Source organism: Pimephales promelas, chromosome 18 (assembly GCF_988280905.1).
Source record: "Pimephales promelas chromosome 18, fPimPro1.hap1.1, whole genome shotgun sequence".
NCBI classification, from domain to species: Eukaryota; Metazoa; Chordata; class Actinopteri; order Cypriniformes; family Leuciscidae; genus Pimephales; species Pimephales promelas.
The window spans coordinates 390995-412500 of record NC_142786.1 but is presented as its reverse complement, the minus strand read 5'-3'; the positions used below and the strand labels follow the sequence as shown (position 1 = coordinate 412500).

Here is a 21506-nt window from a genome sequence, read left to right as displayed (position 1 = left end):
TGTCGTGTTTCACAGGTGGCTGTTCCTGACGTCACTGAGGCGGCGAAAGAAGCCGACTTCCTGATCTTCGTCATTCCTCATCAGTTCATTGTGAAAATCTGTGACCAGATGAAACCTCACGTCAAACCCGGAGCCCTCGGGATCTCCCTCATTAAAGTACTCATTAATCAATCTCATTTCAGTATTATTTCTGAACTATTATAGGTTTTGTATACTGTATATTGAATCATAATACACATGTATTATCAGCGAAGTATTTTCAGACATAATTACTTTAATTAGGTTTTGTATTTATATTCCATATTAAAGGATACTTCATCCGGCTAATTTGTAGATTATATCTGTACTTTCATAATTTTCATATTTCTCATTATTTTTTGGTCTCATTTTTGGGGGGTTAATTAAACATGCAACAATAAATCAATAATTGTTTGCACAGTGTATACAGTTTCACAAAGTATCTTTTAAAAAACAGTCTGTAGTGCCCTAGTCCATTCCAGACTCATCTCGTGTGTGTGTGTGTGTGTGTGTGTGTGTGTAGGGTGTCGACGAGGGTCCGGACGGTCTGACCCTGATCTCTGACATCATCAGGTCGAAGCTGGAGATCGAGGTCAGTGTGTTGATGGGCGCAAACATCGCCAGCGAAGTGGCCGACGAGAAGTTCTGCGAGACGACCATCGGTGTGTGTGCAACCTGCAGAGTGTGTCTGACTCTGTGTGTGTGTGTTTATAATACTGTGTGTGTGTATATCTGATTCTGTGTGTGTTTTTATAATACTGTGTGTGTGTATATCTGATTCTGTGTGTGTTGTGATGGCGGACCACTGATAGCTGAGATTGGTTTACTTCTTTGACAAGCTATCCAACGCAAAGAAACTTGAATTGTACCTTTTTTGATGGATGAGCTGGACTTCAGCAGGTTAAGCTGAGCAGGGCAGGCAGCGGGCAGGTGTGTAGGTTGGTATTATCAGACAAAGGATGGATTCCAGTAAACCAACAAACGATTGGTAGTTGATTAAAGAAAGGTGGTTAAATGTCAAAACTAATGTCCAAGTATAGTGTTCAATCGTGATTCGATAACGAAGTAAAGAACTGCATGCTTGTACGTTCCAACAGAGAACATATTTCAATAACTAAAAGTCCAATCTGCTTCCAACAGCTTCCTTGCTCTTTTCTTGTGTTTGAAAAAGTGAGAGGCGGCCATCTTTTTATTCAAACATTCTCACCAACTGTCAAAATAAAAGTCCCTACAAAATAAAGGATCCTAAATCTAATAAAACATTTCCAGTGCTTCAATAGCACAACAATTTAGATTAAACTAAACTCAAAATAGCTCCTACATGTGTGTTTCTGAATATCTCTGTTTCTGACTCTGTGTGTGTGTGTGTTTCTGATACTGTGTGTGTGTTTCTGACTCTCTCTCTGTGTGTGTGTGTTTCTGACTCTTTCTCCCTGTGTGTGTGTGTGTGTGTGTTTCAGGAGCCACTAATGAGCCGAACGGCAAGATCTTCAAAGAGCTTCTGCAGACGCCGAACTTCCGCATCACTGTGGTGAAGGAGAGCGACACGGTGGAGCTGTGTGGTGCTCTGAAGGTGCCCGAACACACACACACACACACGGGACAATGATAGTCTTGTTTAAAAGTGTCAGTTGTAAATATTAAAACAAACATGCAATTTTAGAAAAAATGATCAAATGAACATTTGAATCAATTAAAATGATTAATTTAAACTCAACATTTTGCAGATTGTGTATAAGTGTGTGTGTGTGTGTGTGTGCAGAACATCGTGGCGGTGGGCGCCGGGTTCTGTGACGGCCTGGGCTTCGGGGACAACACTAAAGCCGCCGTGATCCGGCTGGGCCTGATGGAGATGGTGGCGTTCTCCAAGCTGTTCTGCAAGAGCGCCGTCTCCTCCGCCGTGTTCCTGGAGAGCTGCGGCGTCGCCGACCTCATCACCACCTGCTACGGCGGACGCAACCGCCGCGTGGCCGAGGCCTTCGCGCGCACACAGAAGGTCAGACGCTGTTTTCTTGCTATTCGGAAAAAAAAAAGATCTGTGACCGCACCGATACGAACATTTAGGCCGATACCGAGAGTGTGTGTGTGTGTGTTTGATCAGTCGATCGCAGAGCTGGAAGCGGAGATGTTGAACGGCCAGAAGCTCCAGGGTCCTCAGACGTCCGCAGAGGTTTACAAGATCCTTCAGAAGAGAAACATGACCGACAAGTGAGTCCCAGTGACATCATCATCATCATCAGCAGCAGTGTGTGTGTGTGTGACGTCATCTGTGTGTGTGTGTGTGTGTGTGTGTGCAGGTTTCCCCTGTTCGTGTCCGTGTATCAGATCTGTTTCGAGGGACGTCAGGTGAAGGAGTTCATCAGCTGTCTTCAGAATCACCCGGAGCACATGTGACCGACACACACACACACACACACACACACTACTGGCTCTGAGGAGACGAGTCACACTGTTAATGAGGAACAGAAGTGTTTTCTGATGATCGTCTCAGTATTGTGTAATCTCGATTCAGGACTGTAACGCTGGTAAACGCACACTACGCTTTTACATTTGTTTTGTAGATTAATATAAAACACAATCAATAAAAGCCACGCTGCTTATTTTAATCCGACTTTGAGCTGCATTTATTTACACAATTGTCATCATACACACAAAATGCCAACACTTCTCAATAAGGGTCATTAGTTAACATGAACTAATAATGAACAGCATTTATTAATCTTAGTTAATATTCATTTTAACATTTACTAATACATTAAAATTAAAGGTTATATTTAATATTAATTAATGCACTGAACTAACATGAACAAAGATTAATAAACACAAGTATTGCTCATGGTTCGTTAACACATGAACTAATGTTAACTAATGAGCCGTATAGTAAAGCGTGACCCACACAATTAGACTAAATTAATCAACTTTATCATGGTCTTTTCCATCAGTGATGTTTTCGTCCAATCAGATGCTCTCTAGCATAAGAAGCCCCTCCCCCTTATTATAAACTCCGCCTGCTTCTGACTTTAACATCTAACAGACACTCAGACGATTACTATTGCAGAAGCACTTCTAAAAATGAAAGTGTAAATAAGTTTAAGAAGTGTAAAGCTAGACATTCAGCCCTTGCACAAAATATACATTTGACAGAATAATCAGGGCTCTAAGATTGCTCGAAACCCCAGGCGTGTGTGTGTGTGTGTGTGAGGTGTCTGCGGTCACAGGTATCGGCAGGCGTTCAGGGGTCCGGCCCGACGGGATCAGAGACGGTGGGGTAAATGGCAAAGCTGGAGATTCCACACATGTTTTTATTTCGTGCCATGCGTATGAAGCCCTTCTCACCCCACGCCGTCCCCCAGCTGACACACACACACACACACACAGAAAATAAGAGTTATTGTCCTCAAATAATCAATATGATTTCACATGTACACCACTAGAGGTCACTAGAGCTCAAACTGACACACTGGGACTTGCAGGTACTGAAGTTATTATTATATAATAAACAAATATAAAATATTATATTTATAAAAAATATGAATACTGTCCTTTCAATAATTATTAATACTATTATAAAAAATGTTACAATCACGTATTAAACACATGACAGAGCCTGTAGTGCTGTGTGTGTGTGTGAGAACCAGAGCAGAACCTGTTCTTGAGCAGCCAATAGTCCAGGCCGTTCTCCGAGCCGTAACCCACCACCAGAACCGCATGATTGACCAGCCCGCGGCACTGCGGCTCACTGTAGATGCCTGAACACACACACACACGGGTCGTCAATGTGTGTGTGGGATGGGTAGGTTTAGGGGTCAGGTTAGTGTGTGTGTGTGTGTGTGTGTGTCACCTCCTCTGTATCTGTGGAATGAAGGCAGTTTGGCGTTCACACCGACGGACACCGGGCCGATGTTAGCGACGGCGAACTGAAGCGCTGCCTCGTCGTGACGCGGAAGAACCCGGAAACTAGAGCAGTATCCAGCTCTCCCCGTCACTGAGTATCGACACACACCCTCCTGTACACACACACACACACACACACACACATCAACACAACACACACACACCAGCTCTCCCCAGTATCGACACACACCCATATTGAACAACACAAGGTTCTCTGATGATGGTTAATAGTCACATGACATGTAGCTAAACAAATTAAATATTTGGTATATTATTTTAATTGTTTGTAAAAAAAATTTTTCATTTTAAATATTTATTTTAAAGCTATTTTAATATTACATTTTTAATATTAAATAAAAAAATAAATGTGTCACATGTTTTTGCTTTTAAATTATTTACTTAAATTTTACTTAAAAAATCATTTCAACATTTTTTAGTAAGTGTTTTTAATGAGTTTTTTTTATTCATCAGCTCTCTGCAGTTCCGTCAGGATCCTCCAGGGGTCGCACACCTCCAGCTTTATCGCGTTCCCCATGAACATTGCGGGCTCTGGTCTGACAGAGGTCAGGGAAGCGGTGTGTGTACCTTGTGTTCATACGGGTAGAAGGTGTTGGAGTCGATGCCGTTGTTCTGGATGACGTAGAGAAACGCTCGGCTCAGATATCCGCCCTTACAGCCTCGGTTCCCCAAACTCACACTGCAGTCCAGCAGGTTCTGTGGACTCAACGGAACCAGAGCGCCAGTTCTCCGCTTCATCTGCCCTTCCAGAGCCCCGGCAGCACTGAAGGCCCAGCAGGAGCCGCACCGCCCCTAAACACACACGTGTTACACTCCTGTAATCACACAAGAGTTACGCTCCTCTGATCACACACACACACACACACACCTGGTTCTGGACGGGACTGACCATCCCGTGCTCCGTCCAGTCGACTCTGGCTGGGACGGGCCGCTGATCATGTGACGGAGGTCTGAACGACACGTTGACTTCGGGAAGATCTTCCTCCAATAAACCGTTCATCAGAGGATTGACTTCATCTGCATCCTGAACACACACACACACACACACACACACACACACGACATTACCTACACTGACATAAAGAAAGGTCTTTTCTTTTTTATAAAAAGTATCAAAATTAAGTTTTGCTTCATAAAAAGAGTTTATGCTTCATAAAATGATTTATTTAAATTATTAAGGTTGATTTTTCTTTTAAAAAAACTGACATTCTTTGTCGTTTTATTAATATAATAAACAAAAGCTCACTTCATCTCGATCAATTTGACTTCTAATGTGATTTATGAATGTTTGGAAATTAAATTTAAAATGACATTTTTTTATGATTTAAAAATTGTAATAATTTGAATAATAAATAATTTTAATTAAAAATTAATAATAAAATAATTTTAATAATAACATTTTAGTCAGTTTTATTTTGATTGACTTGAATGTGTCATTTTTAAGTTTTTATACAAATTGTTTTTACTTAAAATTATTTATTTTAAATATACATTTGTGTGTGTGTGTGATAAAGCACCATGTCGCTGAGCTGGTTCAGTCCCAGTGTGTGTGTGTGTGTGTGTGTGTGTGTGTGAAAGCACCATGTCGCTGAGCTGGTTCAGTCCCAGTGTGTGTGTGTGTGTGTGTGTGTGCGTGTGTGTGTGTGTGTGTGTGTGTGTGTGTGTGTGTGTGAAAGCACCATGTCGCTGAGCTGGTTCAGTCCCAGTGTGTGTGTGTGTGTTAAAGCACCATGTCACTGAGCTGGTTCAGTCCCAGTGTGTGTGTGTGTGTGTGTGTGTGTGTGAAAGCACCATGTCGCTGAGCTGGTTCAGTCCCAGTGTGTATGTGTGCAGACCGCCGGCCGTCTCCTCGTTGTGTTTGAGGATCTCCAGCAGATTCTGCTCCCAGACGGCTCTCCTGTGGCGCTCCTCTCTCTGCAACACACACACACACACACACACTCCATGATTCCTCACTGTATAGTGTGCACTAGACACAACACAGGACAGCTTACTCGTCAGATTAGTGTTGTCCAATCACAGTCCTGGTTGGCTGCCGTTATTTAATCATTTTACGCTCACTTGAACTGATTGTGTCTCGATTGAGGCTCAGTCCTGCAGTGTGTGTGTGTGTGTGTGTGTGTGTGTGTCTCGATCGAGGCTCGGATGACATTATAGTGTCCGTGAAGAGCTCAGGTGTCAAACATCACAAACCTCATTCTGCTGATCTCAGTTCAGTGGGTCGAACAGAGCAGAGAGACGTGTGTGTGTGTGTGTGTGTGTGTGTGTGTGTGTGTGTGTGTGTGTGTGTGTGTGTGTGTGTGTGTGTACTCACTGTGTTTCTATAGCTCTTATTGTGTTGAGATTTCCAGGCCATCCACTGATCTGTCAGACGACTGATCTCAGAACAGACCAGAGTCACACACAGAAGAACCACAACAATCCTGAAGACCAGCATACCTGCACACACACACACACACACACACACACACACACACACACACACATATTTCTTTTAAATATTTTTTATATTTATATGTAGAATTTTTTTTCTATAAATTCATATTATACTTTAAATAGTATAAAATATTCTATTTGTATTTAATATTTATTACTTTAGATGACGCTTTTATCCAAAGACCAGAACACAAACAGAATAATATTATAACAATAATAACACAAGCAGAATAATATAATATTTAAAATATCATTTTAAATATTAATTCAAAAATCTAAAATATTTTTAATATTTTTATATAAAAAAAATATTTGTTTACTCAGAAACTGTTAATAAATTTCACAAATAATTTAAAAGAAATAGTAAATAACATTAAATTAAACATGAAATTTAGAAGTAGAAAGACTGAACTGGTATTTTCTAAAACGTTCCCCAGTTACGACTTTACAAAATCCTTTTTCTAGGCTGTACTGCTTCTGTATTTCTGAAACCTCTGATTGATGAAGATGTGTTCTCGACTAGATATTAAAAAGAAAGGTCTTTAACCCAGCTGAAAAAATATAATACGTTTTCAAGTTATGAAAAGATTATTTCTGAATGTTCTCTGAACTGGCAGCAGTTTCTTCAACTGTCTTGTTCTGCATTTATGAACTTGTACTTATTTTATCAATTATAATATCTGTGTAATCATAATCCTGGACCTGTATTCCCTCATATTCCCAGTACACACACACACACACAAACACACACACTTCACAGCATCCAGCTTTCTAAACGTTCCTCCGGGTTATGCGAACGCTACGGGAACGCTCCATCGTATCGTTCTGCAATCATTATGGAACGTTACTTTTGAATCTGAACGTTCTGGAATCAGTAACATTTAAAAAACATTCGTCGAACATTTCAGAGAAAACACTTATAATAATGTTTTTGACGTCTAACGGTGAACGAACGGTGAGAGAACACTCCCTGTTTGCTATGATGATGTTTATGATTTAGAATGTATATATGTAGAAACAAACTTTTTTACCAGATGTTTGTAAACACAGTGTTTTATGAAGCGCTATAGATATAGATACAGATATAGATATAGAAATACTATATATAGATATAGTGAACGAGATGCAGGATCTTACCAGCGTCTGAGAGAGAAGAGATAAACACACACTTTCTGCCCTCACTTTAACAGCTTCTGAAAGAGGAAGTCACATCATTATCTCCACACACACACACACACACACACACACTCGCTTCTGTTTGTGTTCTCTCGTCTCCAGCTCGACTCTGTCTGATTCTGTCGGTCATGTGAACTCCATTATCAGTGTTAGTTTCTCGTGTCATCTCCTGATGTTTGAGTTCTGGTGAGTTCAGGGATCAGACCTCTGGAACTATTCAAGTGTGTGTGTGTGTGTGTGTGTGTGTGTGTGTGTGTGTGCGTGTGTGTGATGTTCAGACGTTTGACACCCGCAGGAGAGTGTGTAACACAGACGCCAGAGCTGATGCTGACGGGTGTGTTACAGACGCTGAACATGTCATGTGTGTTACTGTGAACACACACACACACACACACACACACACACAATGCACTGATGTAAAAACTATCATAGCAATTTGACAAGAAAGCACATAAAATTACAATTTCAATATTGTGTGTATTAAATGCAAAACATTGATTCAACACACAACGTCAAGAGCTCAACTACAGCAAACGCTGATCATCATGATGGCGAGTGATCAGACACGTGTCTGTCTGTAGCACCTCATCGCAGCACATCAGATCCAGGGGGTGGAGTTAGGGATCCAGATCCGAGGGGTGGAGTTGGATCCAGATCCAGGGGGTGGAGTTGGGGAGGATAAGGGGTGGGGTTAGGGATCAGGGGGCGGAGAAGGACCATCTCAAAAATTCATACAACATTTCCGTCTGTTCTTTAATCATTCTTCTCATTAGGTGTCATCACTAATGGCCAATCATCACTTAATTATCTCACACTGCTTCACAAAGTAAACTTGAAACTTAAACTTCAGTGTTCATTTTTAAAACGCTGTAGTTGGACCTATATTTACACCGAGGAGTGCTAATAAACACTATACATGTGAAGTAATATAACACTTTTAGCCCAAGGGCTGGGTCAATATGCCCAAACACATGTTGTGCTAATTTTACCCAGTAAATCGTTTTGTTTAATTAATCCCTGATATTTGTTTGTTGTTGTTAAAAAAATAATTTTTAATGTTAATACTCGCTTACTATTATTATAAGCAAATATATGCAAGCTTCTAGTCTAATTAGATAGCCTATACATCCACAAAACACGAATAAATAATATAAAATACAAATGATATATGGAAAATAATTTTTTTATTTGTTATTATTTGCAGTTATTTGCCGTGTGTCAATAATACAGAACCATCCTTTTCATCTGATGGGTATTTCTGTGACTGTTTAAGGGGCTCTTCACGTGTAGATCAAAAATAAACTTTTTTTGTTTTCAGTGAAAGGAATGTACTATATTTTAGTTCGATAATGTTTTTTATTTAATATTTTGTATTTTTTGGGGAATTTTATGGTACTAAATTATATTTTCGCTGTATTTATAATCCATTTCTTTACATTTTGAGCATAAATGTCATAAGGCTATATTTATCATTTTGAAGGTAAATGGTCTGTGGTAAATCTTGAAGTTTGATCTCTTCTCAGAGACCAGGGGTGTCATGCAAGCCAAAATTCTGGAGACTTTGCAATTGTTCACTGACGGGTGATACGGATCATGTTTGGACGGGTCAGAGGGGTACATTTTTAAATTCTGGCTGCTAAACATGCCATCTCAATGCAGTTCGGGAGGGACAGAAATACCTTAACGGAGCAGGCAGCGACCCTCCTCTGTCTGAGGACTGAGTTAAAGTTTCGATTTTGTAAGTTTATGTAAAAGACAGGTTGATGAAAGAACTGCAAGTTCAAATTCAAAAGCTTTTGAAGTCTACTTCATTAAAGCATGTATACACACACACTACACATGATTTTAAAAACAGTACCATGGCAGTTTTTATGTTATGATTTTAAATTGGCATGTGACCTAAGAACGATCTTACGTTAAAGGTACATAAATGTGCTGAGGTCTTTTGTGTTGCTCTGAAATTAAGTTATTTTAATATTAATATGTGATGAAGGACTTTGAAATAGGTTTGACAGATTTCAGTGCTGAATAACTACCCCGTTTATTTGAAAACGGTTAATATTTGACAGAAATGTAATCAAATCAAATGTGATATGTAACATTACTTTAGTAAAATCATTGAAAAACTGTTGTTACAAAACTGTTCAGATAACGTTACTGGCTTTGTCTGGCAGGCAGTAACGTTAGCCAACTAGTTTGCGGTTAGACTAGGCTAGCTATCGATAATCTTACATTGACAACTTAAGCTCGCAGCTAATATCAAATCCATAACTTTCAAGATCAAAATTTCCAGGTCGACCACAAATAATCCTTTAATATCATCCGATAACTAAAGCAATGCTGATTTGTTGCTTTGCCCACTTAACACTTCGAGACCATCTGTAAGACATTGCCAGCTCGACGTACGAGACGAGTGAGTAGCTTGAACATACAACACAGCAAATATTCGAGAGCTGTTGCGTCAAAAAAAATATCATGGAGGGAAAATCTGAGGGGGCACGACTCGAGCCCCTCACTAAGAATGGGCATGATGCCACTGTCAAACACGACACTTGGCAGTTTTAAAAAGGGAACTTTACAGAATTTTATGTTTATTATATATTATTATCATATTATTATACAATTTAGAATTTTTATATGAAACATTAATTTTCAAAAACATGTTTTACCCTAAAACTGTGAGAAAATCAAAGCCATAAATCTAAAACCAGTTGTGTTTTGCATAAATCTGTCAGTAAACGAGCGTTCAGTGAGTGTGTGTTCGGCTGCAGTTCCAAACGCGTCCACTAGGAGAATTCATTTACAATGCGCCGTTTCCAACCGCGAGGTCCTCAAGTGTGACTGTTGTTATCAGGACCATTTAACCTGTTCAGATCATGCCCATGATTTTTTTCTGTGTTCACACAGCAAGTGTCAAAACCTTTACCAAATTTCGTACCGTTCCGATGCAGAAAAAAATCTTACAAAAACAAATATTAAATTTTTTGGGTCAAAAATGACCGAAGAGCGTATCGACTACACGATGAGCTGATGCACGATACTCGGATACCGTATACTCGGAAACACACACACTCATCCTGCAGCAGACGCACACACAGCGTGAAGCGCGCACACACACACACACACACACAGATGGAGAGGATCTGACTCAGCAGAAACACACGAGGGAGATTCACCTCTCGCTCACCTCTGGGAAACGGATCAGATGAGAACGCTTCTCCATCCTCTCTCTGAAGCGACAGCAGAAACACACACACACACACACACTTTCTCCATCACCCCTGGAGCCGTCAGTCCAGCTGGGGAAGATCATGGGCCATATCTAAAAAATTAGCAAAACAGTCAAAGTTGAAAACGAAAAATGGGAAATGTTTTGTAATTTATCCCAATATGAGACACATTTTGTAAGCATGTCACACATGAAGTTTAAAAAAATGCAATAATTATTAATGTAACAACATGTAACACAAAACCCTAATGTTCATAACTTATTAGAAAAATCTAAGAAAAACTTTAGAAACTGAAGAAACTTCTTCAACAAAAATATATCAAATATGAAATGTCAATTTACTTTCACTGTAAATTATACGATTTACAAATATAAAACTACATTAAATGTACGGTTAGATCTATAGTTATTCACCAGTTCAGAAACTCTCTGCTAACCAATGAACAGCTTTTCACCGCAGCACACACACACACACACACACACACACACACAACAGATGCAGTGAAGAAGCCGAGACTCAGTCTGAAGATGCGGTGTGTGTTTTTCTTTCATTATATAAAGATCACTAAACATCAGCTGTAAACCCCTCTAATCTTCACACACACATAAACACACACAATCCTGTGTGTTTCAGTCTCTCACACAAACACAAGCTTCACTAAATATGAGTGTTTGATTTCTGTGCGCTTTCAGTGTTTGAATGAAACCATAAAGCTGCAGTCTCAGCAAATAACAACAAATCACAAACACAGATTACACACACACACACACACCCGTCCCGCAGATGCTGGATTAATCTGAGATCAGTCTCTCTCTCTCTCTCTCTCTCTCTCTCACACACACTCTCTCTCTCTCTCTCTCTCTCTCTCTCTCACACACACATACACACACACACACACACACACACACACACACACACACAGTCTGGAGCACACTCAAACAGTCATTCATAAAACACTCTGTTTGGATATAATGTTATCTCGGTAAAGCTGCTTTGAAACAATCTGTATTGTAAAAAACACTATATAAATAAAGGTGACTTCATGACAGTGACAGTAGAATGTGTGTGTGTGTGTTACTCGTGATTACACACTCTCTAGTCTTGCTGTTCTCATTAAACATGAATTAATACCTTTTTTCATTCTCTCGATGATGAAAATGACAGGCTCGAGGAGTGACATTAAGACGCACAAAAGCTCCATTTATCCATTTAAACTATTTATTTATTTCATTTATTTTGAGTGTTAAATCCGCAGATTAGTGTGACCCTCATCTTGCACCCGCATCTGAAGAGTAATGCGCGTTCTTGGCTCGAATCCACGCTCATGTTTGCGTAAATAAATCCGGCCGCGCGCGCTCCCGCGGGCGCTCGTGACTGTTTCGAGCTGATGCCGTTGAGTGGCGGACGCGCACATGAACGCGACAGAAACTACCTGAGGGAATATACCTGGATCTCTTTCTCCCGGTCCCGAAGAGTGAAGCAAGTGAAGTTCGCGTCGATCCGCGCAGTTTGATCGAGTCTGAGGTAAAAAAAAAAAAAAAAAAAAAAAAGCACCTGTGCGCGTGCACGCGGAAAATGATGTGACGATGATGATGATGGAGTTCGCGCTTCTGGACTTTGAAGGACAGACGCCTGGCATCAGGTGAGAATAAACACTATATTAATAAACAGAATGTGTGTGTGATGTAAGCTGGAGTGTGTGTGGTGGTGTCGCTCCTGAGGGTAAATCACGAACATAAAAACAAAGAAGTTTTGAGAAAAAGAATATTTTTCTATTTTTTTTTTTTTTGCATTGTGAACTTTAAACTTAATTTAATGGCAAATGAGCTCATGTACCCCCATTTTTTTGCTGTAATACAAAAAAAATAAATACATATTTATTTAACATATTATGTAACATATTTATAATGGCAGCGCCTCACCTGTCAGAGGTCATGTGCTTAGGTGAGGAATGAGTGACCTCTGACCTCTGAAACAGAGAGAGCGACACGGCTAAAACATTACGCATTATTAACTAATATGGCTTTGATTCTGATAAATTAAAAACTTTTGTACATTTGCAATGCCGTCACTGTGGATTAAAGCATCTGTAGTGCATTACTATCAGAAACATGTTTGCATGAGAAAGTTTGACATTTATGGAAGGCCAGAATGGTCAAAAACGTTAAATTTGCGTAAAATACTCGTAGTTTACGTGTTGTAATGTATTTTACAGATGCTTTCATCCACAGTGACTTGCAGACGTACAAAAAATGTACGTGATTTTGGACCTTTTGTCTTTCCATAGTCATGGGTTTTAGTAACGCAGGCCATCATGTAGGAGATGAGTGTGATTGGCTGTGAGTGTGTGTTTGCACATCTGGATGACAAGTGTGTGTGAGTGAGTGTATGCGTAAGTCTGTGTGTGTGTAATCTGGTCATCAGATGGCCTGTAATGATGGTCACTCATCCTCTGTTTGTTTACATCAGCACGTCTGTTTCAGTCCATTAAGCATCTTTAAAAGTGTGGACGTTTAAACTTCCTGCCCTTAAAGAGCATCCAGATGTGCACACACACACACACACACACACCAGCTCATTCACACACACACACACACAGAATCTGTGAATTAAACCACTCATGCCCAAGTGCTTTTGAGAGGATCTTATACTTCTATACTAGCTTCCAACATTGATAATAATCATAAATGTTTGTTGAGCAGCAAATCTGCATATTTGAATGATTTCTGAAGGATCGAGAGACATGATTTGCTGTAAAAAATTAAATATTATGAGTTTTATTGATGAAATATGATTCAGCGCAGTGAGGACACACACACAGTCTGACTGAAATTATTACTAACCGTGAGTTCGAGAGGAGCAGATCTAAACTAGTTCGACCCACCAACATCACACACACACACACACACACACACACAGGCCCTGTCCACACTACTGCGTTTTCGTTTAAAAGCGGAGACCTTTTGCTACGTTTGCACCTCCCGTCCAGACTAAAACGGGAAAAACGAAGACTTAAAACGGAGAAGTTTAGAAACGCTGCGTCTTGAATCTTCGGAGGGCGTTTTAGTGCAGACGAGACTAAACGGAGGACATGATTCCACTCTATGATTGGGTGTAATCAGTTGTGACGTGTCCTTCCCTGATTCGTCAGCCACCAGCACACGCATGCCCAGTGTTGGTGAATGGTCACGTGATCCGCGTTTCCAGACGGTTTAATGTGGATGGAAATCAATTCTAATACACAAATAAAACGCTGGTGTGGACGGAGATCGTATTCGTTTTAATTCTCCGTTTTTAAATGAAAACGCTGCAGTGTGGACGGGGCCTCACTCACTCACACACACACACACACACACACACACACAGATGCATGCTGTGTCTCTGGCAGCTCCTTGTTTTGTTGCGGCTTTGATACATTAAACACTGCCAACATTTGGTTATGCAAACATGACGCTTGGAGTCCTGGACAATCATACAGAGACTTATACACACACACACACACACACACACACACACACTCTCTTACACACATATACCAGAACTGGTCGCCGTGAGCAGAGCTGTGTTTGAGGAGGTAAAGAGTGTGTTGTTTTACCTTTAACTCTCTCTCTCTCTCTGCAGGCTGTGAGAGGGCGAGAGAGACTCTTCTGCTGTTGGTAATGAGAAGGAGCCGCCCCTCGTCCAGCTGGTGAGTGTTTCCCTCACATCTACACACACACACAGATTTTTAATGTTAAAAGATTTCTTCTGCTCACCAAGGCTGCATTTAAAAAAAATAAAAAAATAAATAAAACATATTGTGAAATATTATTCTAATGTAAATCATCAGTTCTCTATGTGAATATCCAGTAAAGTGTAATTTTTTCCTGTGATCTTTATCATCATTACTCCAGTCTTCAGTGTCACATGATCCTCCAGAAATCACTCTAATATGAGGATCAGGTAAACGGTGCTCTGATGTCTGGCTCTGTGTTCCCCTGTAGGCGGGTCTCCAGATGTGTGTGGCTGCTGATTGGAGGAGGCTGCACTGGTGGGTGGTGCTCCAGTGGGTAGTAGGCGTGGCTTTATCAGGCCCGTGTTCCCAGCGCTGCGACTGTGTCCCGAAGCTCCCCATCGTGAACTGCTCATCCAGACAACTAGCGTCCGTTCCCGACGGCCTTCCCGACGACACCCAGACGCTCAACCTGTCCGGGAACCAGCTGACGACGCTGACGCGGCGCCGGTTCACCGGGCTCACGCTGCTACGCGAGCTCGACCTCAGCGAGAACATGCTAACGGCGATCGAGGCCGAAGCCTTTGCCGGCTTGCAGAACCTCCTCACGCTGAGACTCGCTCGCAACCGGCTCAAGATCATCCCAGTCGGAGCGTTTTCCGGCCTTCCCAACGTTCAGGTTCTAGACATCAGTGAGAACGAGATTTTAGTGTTCCTCGACGATATGTTCCGAGAGATGCCGTCGCTACAGAAACTTGAGGCTAGCGAGAACGACCTGGTGTTCATCTCGAACCGGGCCTTCGGCGGACTGGCTAATCTCCAGGAGCTGAATCTGGACCGGTGCAACTTAACGACGGTGCCGGTCGAGGCCTTGTCGCCGCTAACCGGTCTCCTTCAGCTCCGCCTCTGCAGACTCGGGATCACCTCACTTCCCAATCACTCCTTCCGTACGCTAATCCGCCTTCGGGAGCTACACGTATCGCACTGCCCGTGGTTAGACTCGCTAGCTGCTAACAGCCTCATCGGACTTAATCTTTCCTCACTAACGCTTAGCCATTGCAACCTGAGCGCTGTTCCGTATTCCCCGCTTCACCACCTCGTGTACCTGCGATACCTGGATTTGTCCTACAATCCGATCTCTATTATCCTTCCAAATCTCCTCGGGGATTTGCTACGCCTTCAAGAGCTGCATTTAGTCGGCGCCGGATTGTTGCGTATCGAACCGGGCGCTTTCCGTAACCTAGCGGGCTTCCGGCTCCTAAACGTGTCTGGGAACCGATTAGCGACGCTGGAGTCGTCGGCGTTCCACTCGGTCGGGACTTTAGAGGTGCTCAGGTTGGACGGTAACCCGCTAGCGTGCGATTGCCGACTTCTCTGGGTGATGCGCCGACGCTCGCGGATTAGCTTCGGGCGTTCGCCCACCTGTGGCTCACCTGTGCAGGTGCAAGGCCGGACACTCCACGACTTCTCCGAGGCCGAGCTTCCCCGGTTGTTCACGTGCCGGCAAGCTCGCATTCTGACCCGTAAGCCGCAAGACGTTCGTACGGACGAAGGCCACACGGTTTTGTTCTTCTGTGCGGCGGACGGAGACCCGGCGCCGGCGATCACCTGGGTGAACCCGAAGCGCTCCGTTCTCACCGGTTCGGGGAGGGTCCGCGTGCTTCCCAACGGGACGCTTGAGGTGCGTTACGCACAGGTGCAGGATAGCGGATACTACCTGTGCGTTGCGTCGAACGCCGCGGGGAACGATAGCGTCTCTGTTAGCCTGCGGGTGCGCGGGTTTCCGGCGTCCACTCGAAACCGCTCAGGTCCGTTCTTTCTGGAGGGCTGGAGCTTCACGTCGGGACAAGTGCCGGTCAACGGGTCGCAGCCTTTCCCGTTCGACGTGAAGACGCTAGTGATCGCGGTGACTATGGGGTTCCTGTCGTTCCTGAGCTCGGTCGCCGTGTGCTTCGTGTTCATGTTCTTCTGGAGTCAAAGCAAAGGGCAGATCAAACACACGGCGACCATCGACTTCGTCCCGCGCAGCTCCGCGTCGGCGAACAGAACCGGCCGGAGCACCGTGGAAACGGGCCGGTTCACCATGAAGCTGATCTGAGCCTGTTCCAGGTGCTACTAACCCAACAGATCCGCAGTGCATGAGCTGCATGAAGATCCCAGTGTGAATGTCCTGTGGTTTCTCTCTTTTCCAGCACAAATATCTGAACATTCCCTCTGGCGCTTTTCGCTCAATTTTGGCCGAAAAATTTTAGATTCGTTTTTTTTTTCCTTCATTGGAATGGTACAAAATTTGGTAAAGGTTTTGGCATTTGCTGTGAGAACACACACACACACACACAAATCAACACAAAAATCATAAATGGGAAACGAATCTCATCTAGTGGAAGCGTTTGGTACTGCAGCCAAACTTTTTTTAACACGCTTGTTTAGATTTATGTCTTTGATTTTCTCACAGTTTTAGAGTAAAACATGTTTTTGAAAATATATATTTCATATAAAATGAGAAAATGTGCAAAAATACTATTTTACATAACAAAACTTTTTAAGGTCACTTTTTAAAGCTTTTTGCACTTGATTTTGACCATTTTTGACTGACACGTGAAGAGCACCAGAGGGTTATAGGAGGAGTTCACTTCAGAATTAAAATTTCCTGATAATTTACTCGGCCCCACCCATCCAAGACATCCAATATGTTTTTTCTTCAGTTGAAAATAATTCCACTCCAGGATTTCTCCATATAGAGACTTCAATGGGGTCCAACGGGTCGAAGGTCCAGATGTGAGTTTCAGTGCAGCTTCGAAGTCTCGACACGATCCAGCCGAGGAATAAGAGTCTGATCTAGAAACCAGCGACATTTACAACAAAATACACATTTATATACTTTAAGTCAATGTGCAAACGCCCTTTACAAAAAATAAATTAAAATAAAAGGTAAAACAACGATGTTGGACGGTTTTAAAATTGGAGGAGGAAATGAGAGTTTTTCGCTCTACGTAACATTTCTGAACCAGAACACGCGTGACCTTTCACCCTGATCACGTAATGAGTGAAGTCGTGGACGTGCAAGACCAGCATTAGTGGTTAAAAGTATATATCGGTGTTTTTGTTCTTAATGTCCGCTGGTTTGTCTAGACTCTTATTCCTCGGCGAGACTTTGAAGCTGCACTGAAACTGTTTTCCTCAAAAACCTTCATTTCTTTTCGACCGAAGAAAGAAAGAGATGAACATCTTGGATGACGAGGGGAGAGTAGATTATCTGGAGATTTTAATTCTGAAGGGAACTAATCCTTTAAATCAAGAAACATTTACTGGACATGCTAAATTATTTATGAAGTCTTGTTTTCTGAGAAAATTATCAAAATTAAGTGAGATTATGGGTTATTACAACTAACTGAAGCTAAAACTAAGAAATTTTTTTGTTGCTTTAGATTTTTTTTTACTAAAATAAAATATAAAAAACTTAAGCTTATAAAAAATTTGAGCTAAAACTGAACTAAAATTTTATAAAAATATATATATATATATTCAGAAGAAATAAAAAAAAATTAAAACAAATTAATTAAAAAAAAAAAGCAAAAAAGCTATTAAATTTCATTCTAAAATATTTTTTTCTTATTTTAATGGAAATGGTTGATTTTTATCAATTAAAGTGAAGAAAGAATGCGGTTTTCACGTATTTTCTCGTTTCACAATCTCTCGTCTGCATAACTCTTGGCATCTCAGATTTCTGTGTGTGTCTGTGGTTAATCTGCCCTGTGTGTGTGCTGATGAAGTGTGTGAGATGAGGACGAGCTGCAACTCTTCTGAAACGCTCTCGCTGATCTGCATGAGTGATGATGTCACCGGCTCTAACGAGAAGATCTCAGGTTAATTAGGGTCATGCATGTTCAGTAAATCTTAGAGGAATTACAGCATTTATTCTGTGATAAATGAAAGCGCTGCATCTCAGGTGCACGGTTGCATGTGTTTTATGAATGTTGATATTGTTGATGCAGACGGTAAAAAAATCCCATATTTATGCATTTACGCATATATATATATATATATATATATATATATGCAATTAACTCAGAGCAATATTGTATCCTCATGCACTGCTGTTTATTACCATACATAATCGTTCCAAATTTTGATTCTGTCAGTTTTTTTTTATTAATTTTACATCTTAATTTATCTCTTTGCATCATTTGTTTTATTGCAAATATTAATATGCTGATCTCTTTTTAGAAATATCAGGGGTTTGATTGTCAATTTTTCTCATGTTTTTTTTTCTCAATTTTTCTTATTGTGTTCTAAAGACGCTATTAGAAATATACTAGAATTTGAGAAGCGTGTCAGTTTAAATATTTCTATTTACTATTTTTGCTGTTCAATTTTTTGGTTTGTTTTAAATGATCAATTTACTTTTTAATTTCCTGGATTTTTTTTTTTTTTTACTATTCACTGAAAATTAATCAGTTTAGCAATTTCTGTAAGAAATCATCACCAAAAGCATTAAAGTTATCTCAAAACTATTTGTTTGATGCAGTGCTTTATTCATCATACATATCCAATGATCATATCATATGCTGTAAATATTCGTTTATATGTGCAAATCTCATTCATAATTCACATGAGATAACACTCATATGGTCCCTCATCAACATTCATGTTCACATCATGAGATTAATCTGAGTCTGAATGCAGACGCTCTGATTGGACGTTTCTAGTCACGTGTCCGTCTGATCTGTCGTCAGGGTCATAGACATAATAAATACTTTTAAAATTCCCAGTCCTGCCAAAGATAAAAGAAATGCAATTCAAAATTATAAATAAGATATATCCAACTAAAGACTTATTAAAACAATGATTTAAAATGGATGTAGGAAATTGCAACTTTTGTGAAACTGAACCCGAAGATTTGATCATTGATCTAAGTTATTTGTATGAAGTTGTAAAAAGGTTTTGGCTGGTTTGTCTCCAAAGGATTTCAGTTAATGAATCTAACATTTAATGATATAAAATTCGGTATTTTTCGTAATGATCACAATGATTTTGGCATTAACAACATAATTATTTTAAGTAAACATTTCATTCATAAATGTCGTTTTTACAAGATAATTCCTAACATTACTCATTGGCGAAATGAGCTGAATCTTTTATAGAACCATTTATAGATTAATAAGACCACAGATCGCCCGTTAGATAAACACAAGACGAATTATATCTCGTGTTTAACCACTAGAGACATCCGAGCAAACTTCAGATCAAAATTTTAAATAGGCGCCTTATCTTTATAAACAAACCACATATTTGAGCTTTAAACAACTACATTGTCGACTGAAAAACTACTAAAGCTACATTTTCGTGACACAATAACAGTAGTATTTTTAAATTTAACCTCTGAACGTTAGTAGTAAACCTTGACCAAATACAACCAAAAACAAACGTCCGATCTTGCTTGTGAAAGGTACTTCCTCGAAAGCTGTTTTCAATTGTGTGGCAATTTGTACAGTTTTACTTTATTTCTAATCCTATGTAACACCAGTGTTTTGATGGGACAGATTTATTCACATGTACGTAAGAACACAGTGTAATTTACATTTTACTAAGTGATAGGCCACCAACTGCCCTACTGGCTTTCTGAAAGCAGAGGAGCAACATATAAGAGTTGTACTTATCTGTTATGATTCGTTGAAATATGCTCATCATCAGTTGTTGATAAATATTTCTCCAAAAAAGCTCTCGACTTCACCCTCTGTGTAGGCCTGTACATGGAAGAGCGAGCTGAAGGTCTGAAGAGACAGAGAACCCTCTTGTTCATTTCCACAGCTCGGCCAAGTTCATAACCCACTCCTAACGACGGCTGTTTTCTGGAGCTTCACACTGGCGCCTCCTGCTGCTCAGCCAATCACATTACAGTCTGTGCTGCCCTCACGTGACATCGGACATTTCCTACTTCCCTCTTCGGATGTCGCGTTCGAGTGCTTTTCTGTCGGAAAGTAATCATGGAGGACACCAGGTTTATTCTTATTATTCATTGGAGAAAGAATTGATGGTATTTAATTTGGAATAAAATGTTGCCTCCCATTTACTTACAACCATATTTCACTGCACCAGATAGAAAGACAGCTTGCTGAGGATCCTGGAAGGGTTTGGGACTGTAACACAAATGTATACCCCGGCCCATATAATACAGTTTGGCGTCATTATGAAACTGTAAGGCGACTTTTCAGTAATATTAGAAGTCTAACTTTCTTGTGTTCACGTCTTGTTGTCGAGTGTCTTTTTATTATTTACCATCCTTAGTTTAATGAGTTTGGAGTGGATTTGAAACTTAATCCGTAGCACTGAGGTTGTGTAAAAAAACACAGATTGCTATTTTGTTGTGTTTTGAGTTTCATTGACCAGTTTTAGCGTCAGAAACGGCAGAAATTAAACGCCTCAGTGAGTGACGTTGATTCAAGCGTCGCATTTAGTCGCATTCAAGCGAATAAAAGTGTGCAAAAACACCGTTTCCTCTGTGTTATTTACAGAATTTATTGTCTAAATTCACCCTGAAATATTTCACTTTGTTAACGTTAGTCCTAGTGTGTGATTGGCCGATGGACTCTGTGCTCGTGTTTGGTTGGCCGATGGTAAACTCCGGGTTAACGGTTGAATCCGCTTGTTTTGAGGGTTTTCTCGTTATTTGTGCGAATCTCCGCGTTTGTCTCAGTCTCCGAGCGGGACATTATTTCTCGAGTGTGTGTGTTTGTAGTTTGAAGAGTTTCTCCTGATCTCAGACCGAGTGACCGTCATTGAGGTGTGTGTCGCGCTGAGTGAGTCCTTTAGCTCGAACCCTTTCTCAGTATCGCTTCTCGGCCTTTTGGCTAAGATCAAGTGTAGTATCTGTTCTTATCAGTTTAATATCTGATACGTCCCCTATCTGGGGACCATATATTAAATTGATTATTGGATCAGGGAGATGGAATAGGGGCTTGCTCCGTCCACTCCACGCATCGACCTGGTATTGCAGTACATCTAGGTGCGGTGCACCCCTC

At 40.8% G+C, this 21506-nt stretch overlaps 3 protein-coding genes and 1 non-coding gene across 8 annotated transcripts in view; 3 read left to right on the top strand and 1 right to left on the bottom strand.

Annotated features, from left to right (window-relative positions):
- gpd1c (glycerol-3-phosphate dehydrogenase 1c) overlaps positions 1–2624 on the top strand; it is a 5857-nt gene extending 3233 nt beyond the window's left edge. The window contains exons 3-8 of the mRNA XM_039665910.2: positions 16–156; positions 542–680; positions 1479–1591; positions 1781–2014; positions 2120–2226; positions 2316–2624. Of these exons, the coding sequence (XP_039521844.1) occupies positions 16–156; positions 542–680; positions 1479–1591; positions 1781–2014; positions 2120–2226; positions 2316–2412 (831 nt within the window). The 3' untranslated portion in view covers positions 2413–2624. The remainder of the gene's footprint in view (positions 1–15; positions 157–541; positions 681–1478; positions 1592–1780; positions 2015–2119; positions 2227–2315) is intronic.
- A 24-nt stretch (positions 2625–2648) lies between these two features.
- ctss1 (cathepsin S, ortholog 1) lies at positions 2649–14479 on the bottom strand. Of its 5 annotated transcripts, none has more exons than XM_039665909.2 (10): positions 14368–14479; positions 10719–10864; positions 7504–7559; positions 6245–6369; positions 5722–5844; positions 4799–4954; positions 4498–4722; positions 3860–4025; positions 3665–3767; positions 2651–3371 (listed from the first exon to the last, which is right to left on the bottom strand). In XM_039665909.2, the coding sequence occupies exons 4-10, from the start codon at positions 6365–6367 to the stop codon at positions 3251–3253; spliced, it is 1017 nt and encodes a 338-aa protein (XP_039521843.2). In that variant the 5' UTR covers positions 6368–6369; positions 7504–7559; positions 10719–10864; positions 14368–14479; the 3' UTR covers positions 2651–3250. The 5 variants fall into 5 exon arrangements, with proteins under 5 accessions (XP_088978777.1, XP_039521843.2, XP_088978776.1 ...); XM_089122650.1 differs by having other exon boundaries at positions 7504–7556; positions 10730–10864; XM_089122649.1 differs by having other exon boundaries at positions 2652–3371; positions 10730–10864.
- Positions 14480–14767: 288 nt separating this feature from the next.
- Positions 14768–17763, top strand: lingo4a (leucine rich repeat and Ig domain containing 4a). Its single transcript, XM_039665903.2, has one exon. It carries the CDS (start codon positions 14768–14770, stop codon positions 16580–16582), a length of 1815 nt encoding a protein of 604 aa, XP_039521837.2. The 3' UTR covers positions 16583–17763.
- Positions 17764–21315: 3552 nt separating this feature from the next.
- LOC120475334 (U2 spliceosomal RNA) lies at positions 21316–21506 on the top strand. The gene has a single exon (XR_016147486.1). It is a non-coding gene; the product is annotated as a U2 spliceosomal RNA (small nuclear RNA).

Excerpts from the sequence above, each read along its gene's own strand:
- ctss1 (XM_089122651.1), bottom strand. The coding sequence starts at position 6,367 with ATGCTGGTCTTCAGGATTGTTGTGGTTCTTCTGTGTGTGACTCTGGTC. Across the intron at positions 4,955-5,721 it reads TGAACCAGCTCAGCGACATG|GATGCAGATGAAGTCAATCC; the intron begins GTGCTTTCACAC and ends GTGTGTGTTCAG. Across the intron at positions 3,768-3,859 it reads ATTCCACAGATACAGAGGAG|GCATCTACAGTGAGCCGCAG; the intron begins GTGACACACACA and ends GTGTGTGTTCAG.
- lingo4a (XM_039665903.2), top strand. The coding sequence starts at position 14,768 with ATGTGTGTGGCTGCTGATTGGAGGAGGCTGCACTGGTGGGTGGTGCTC.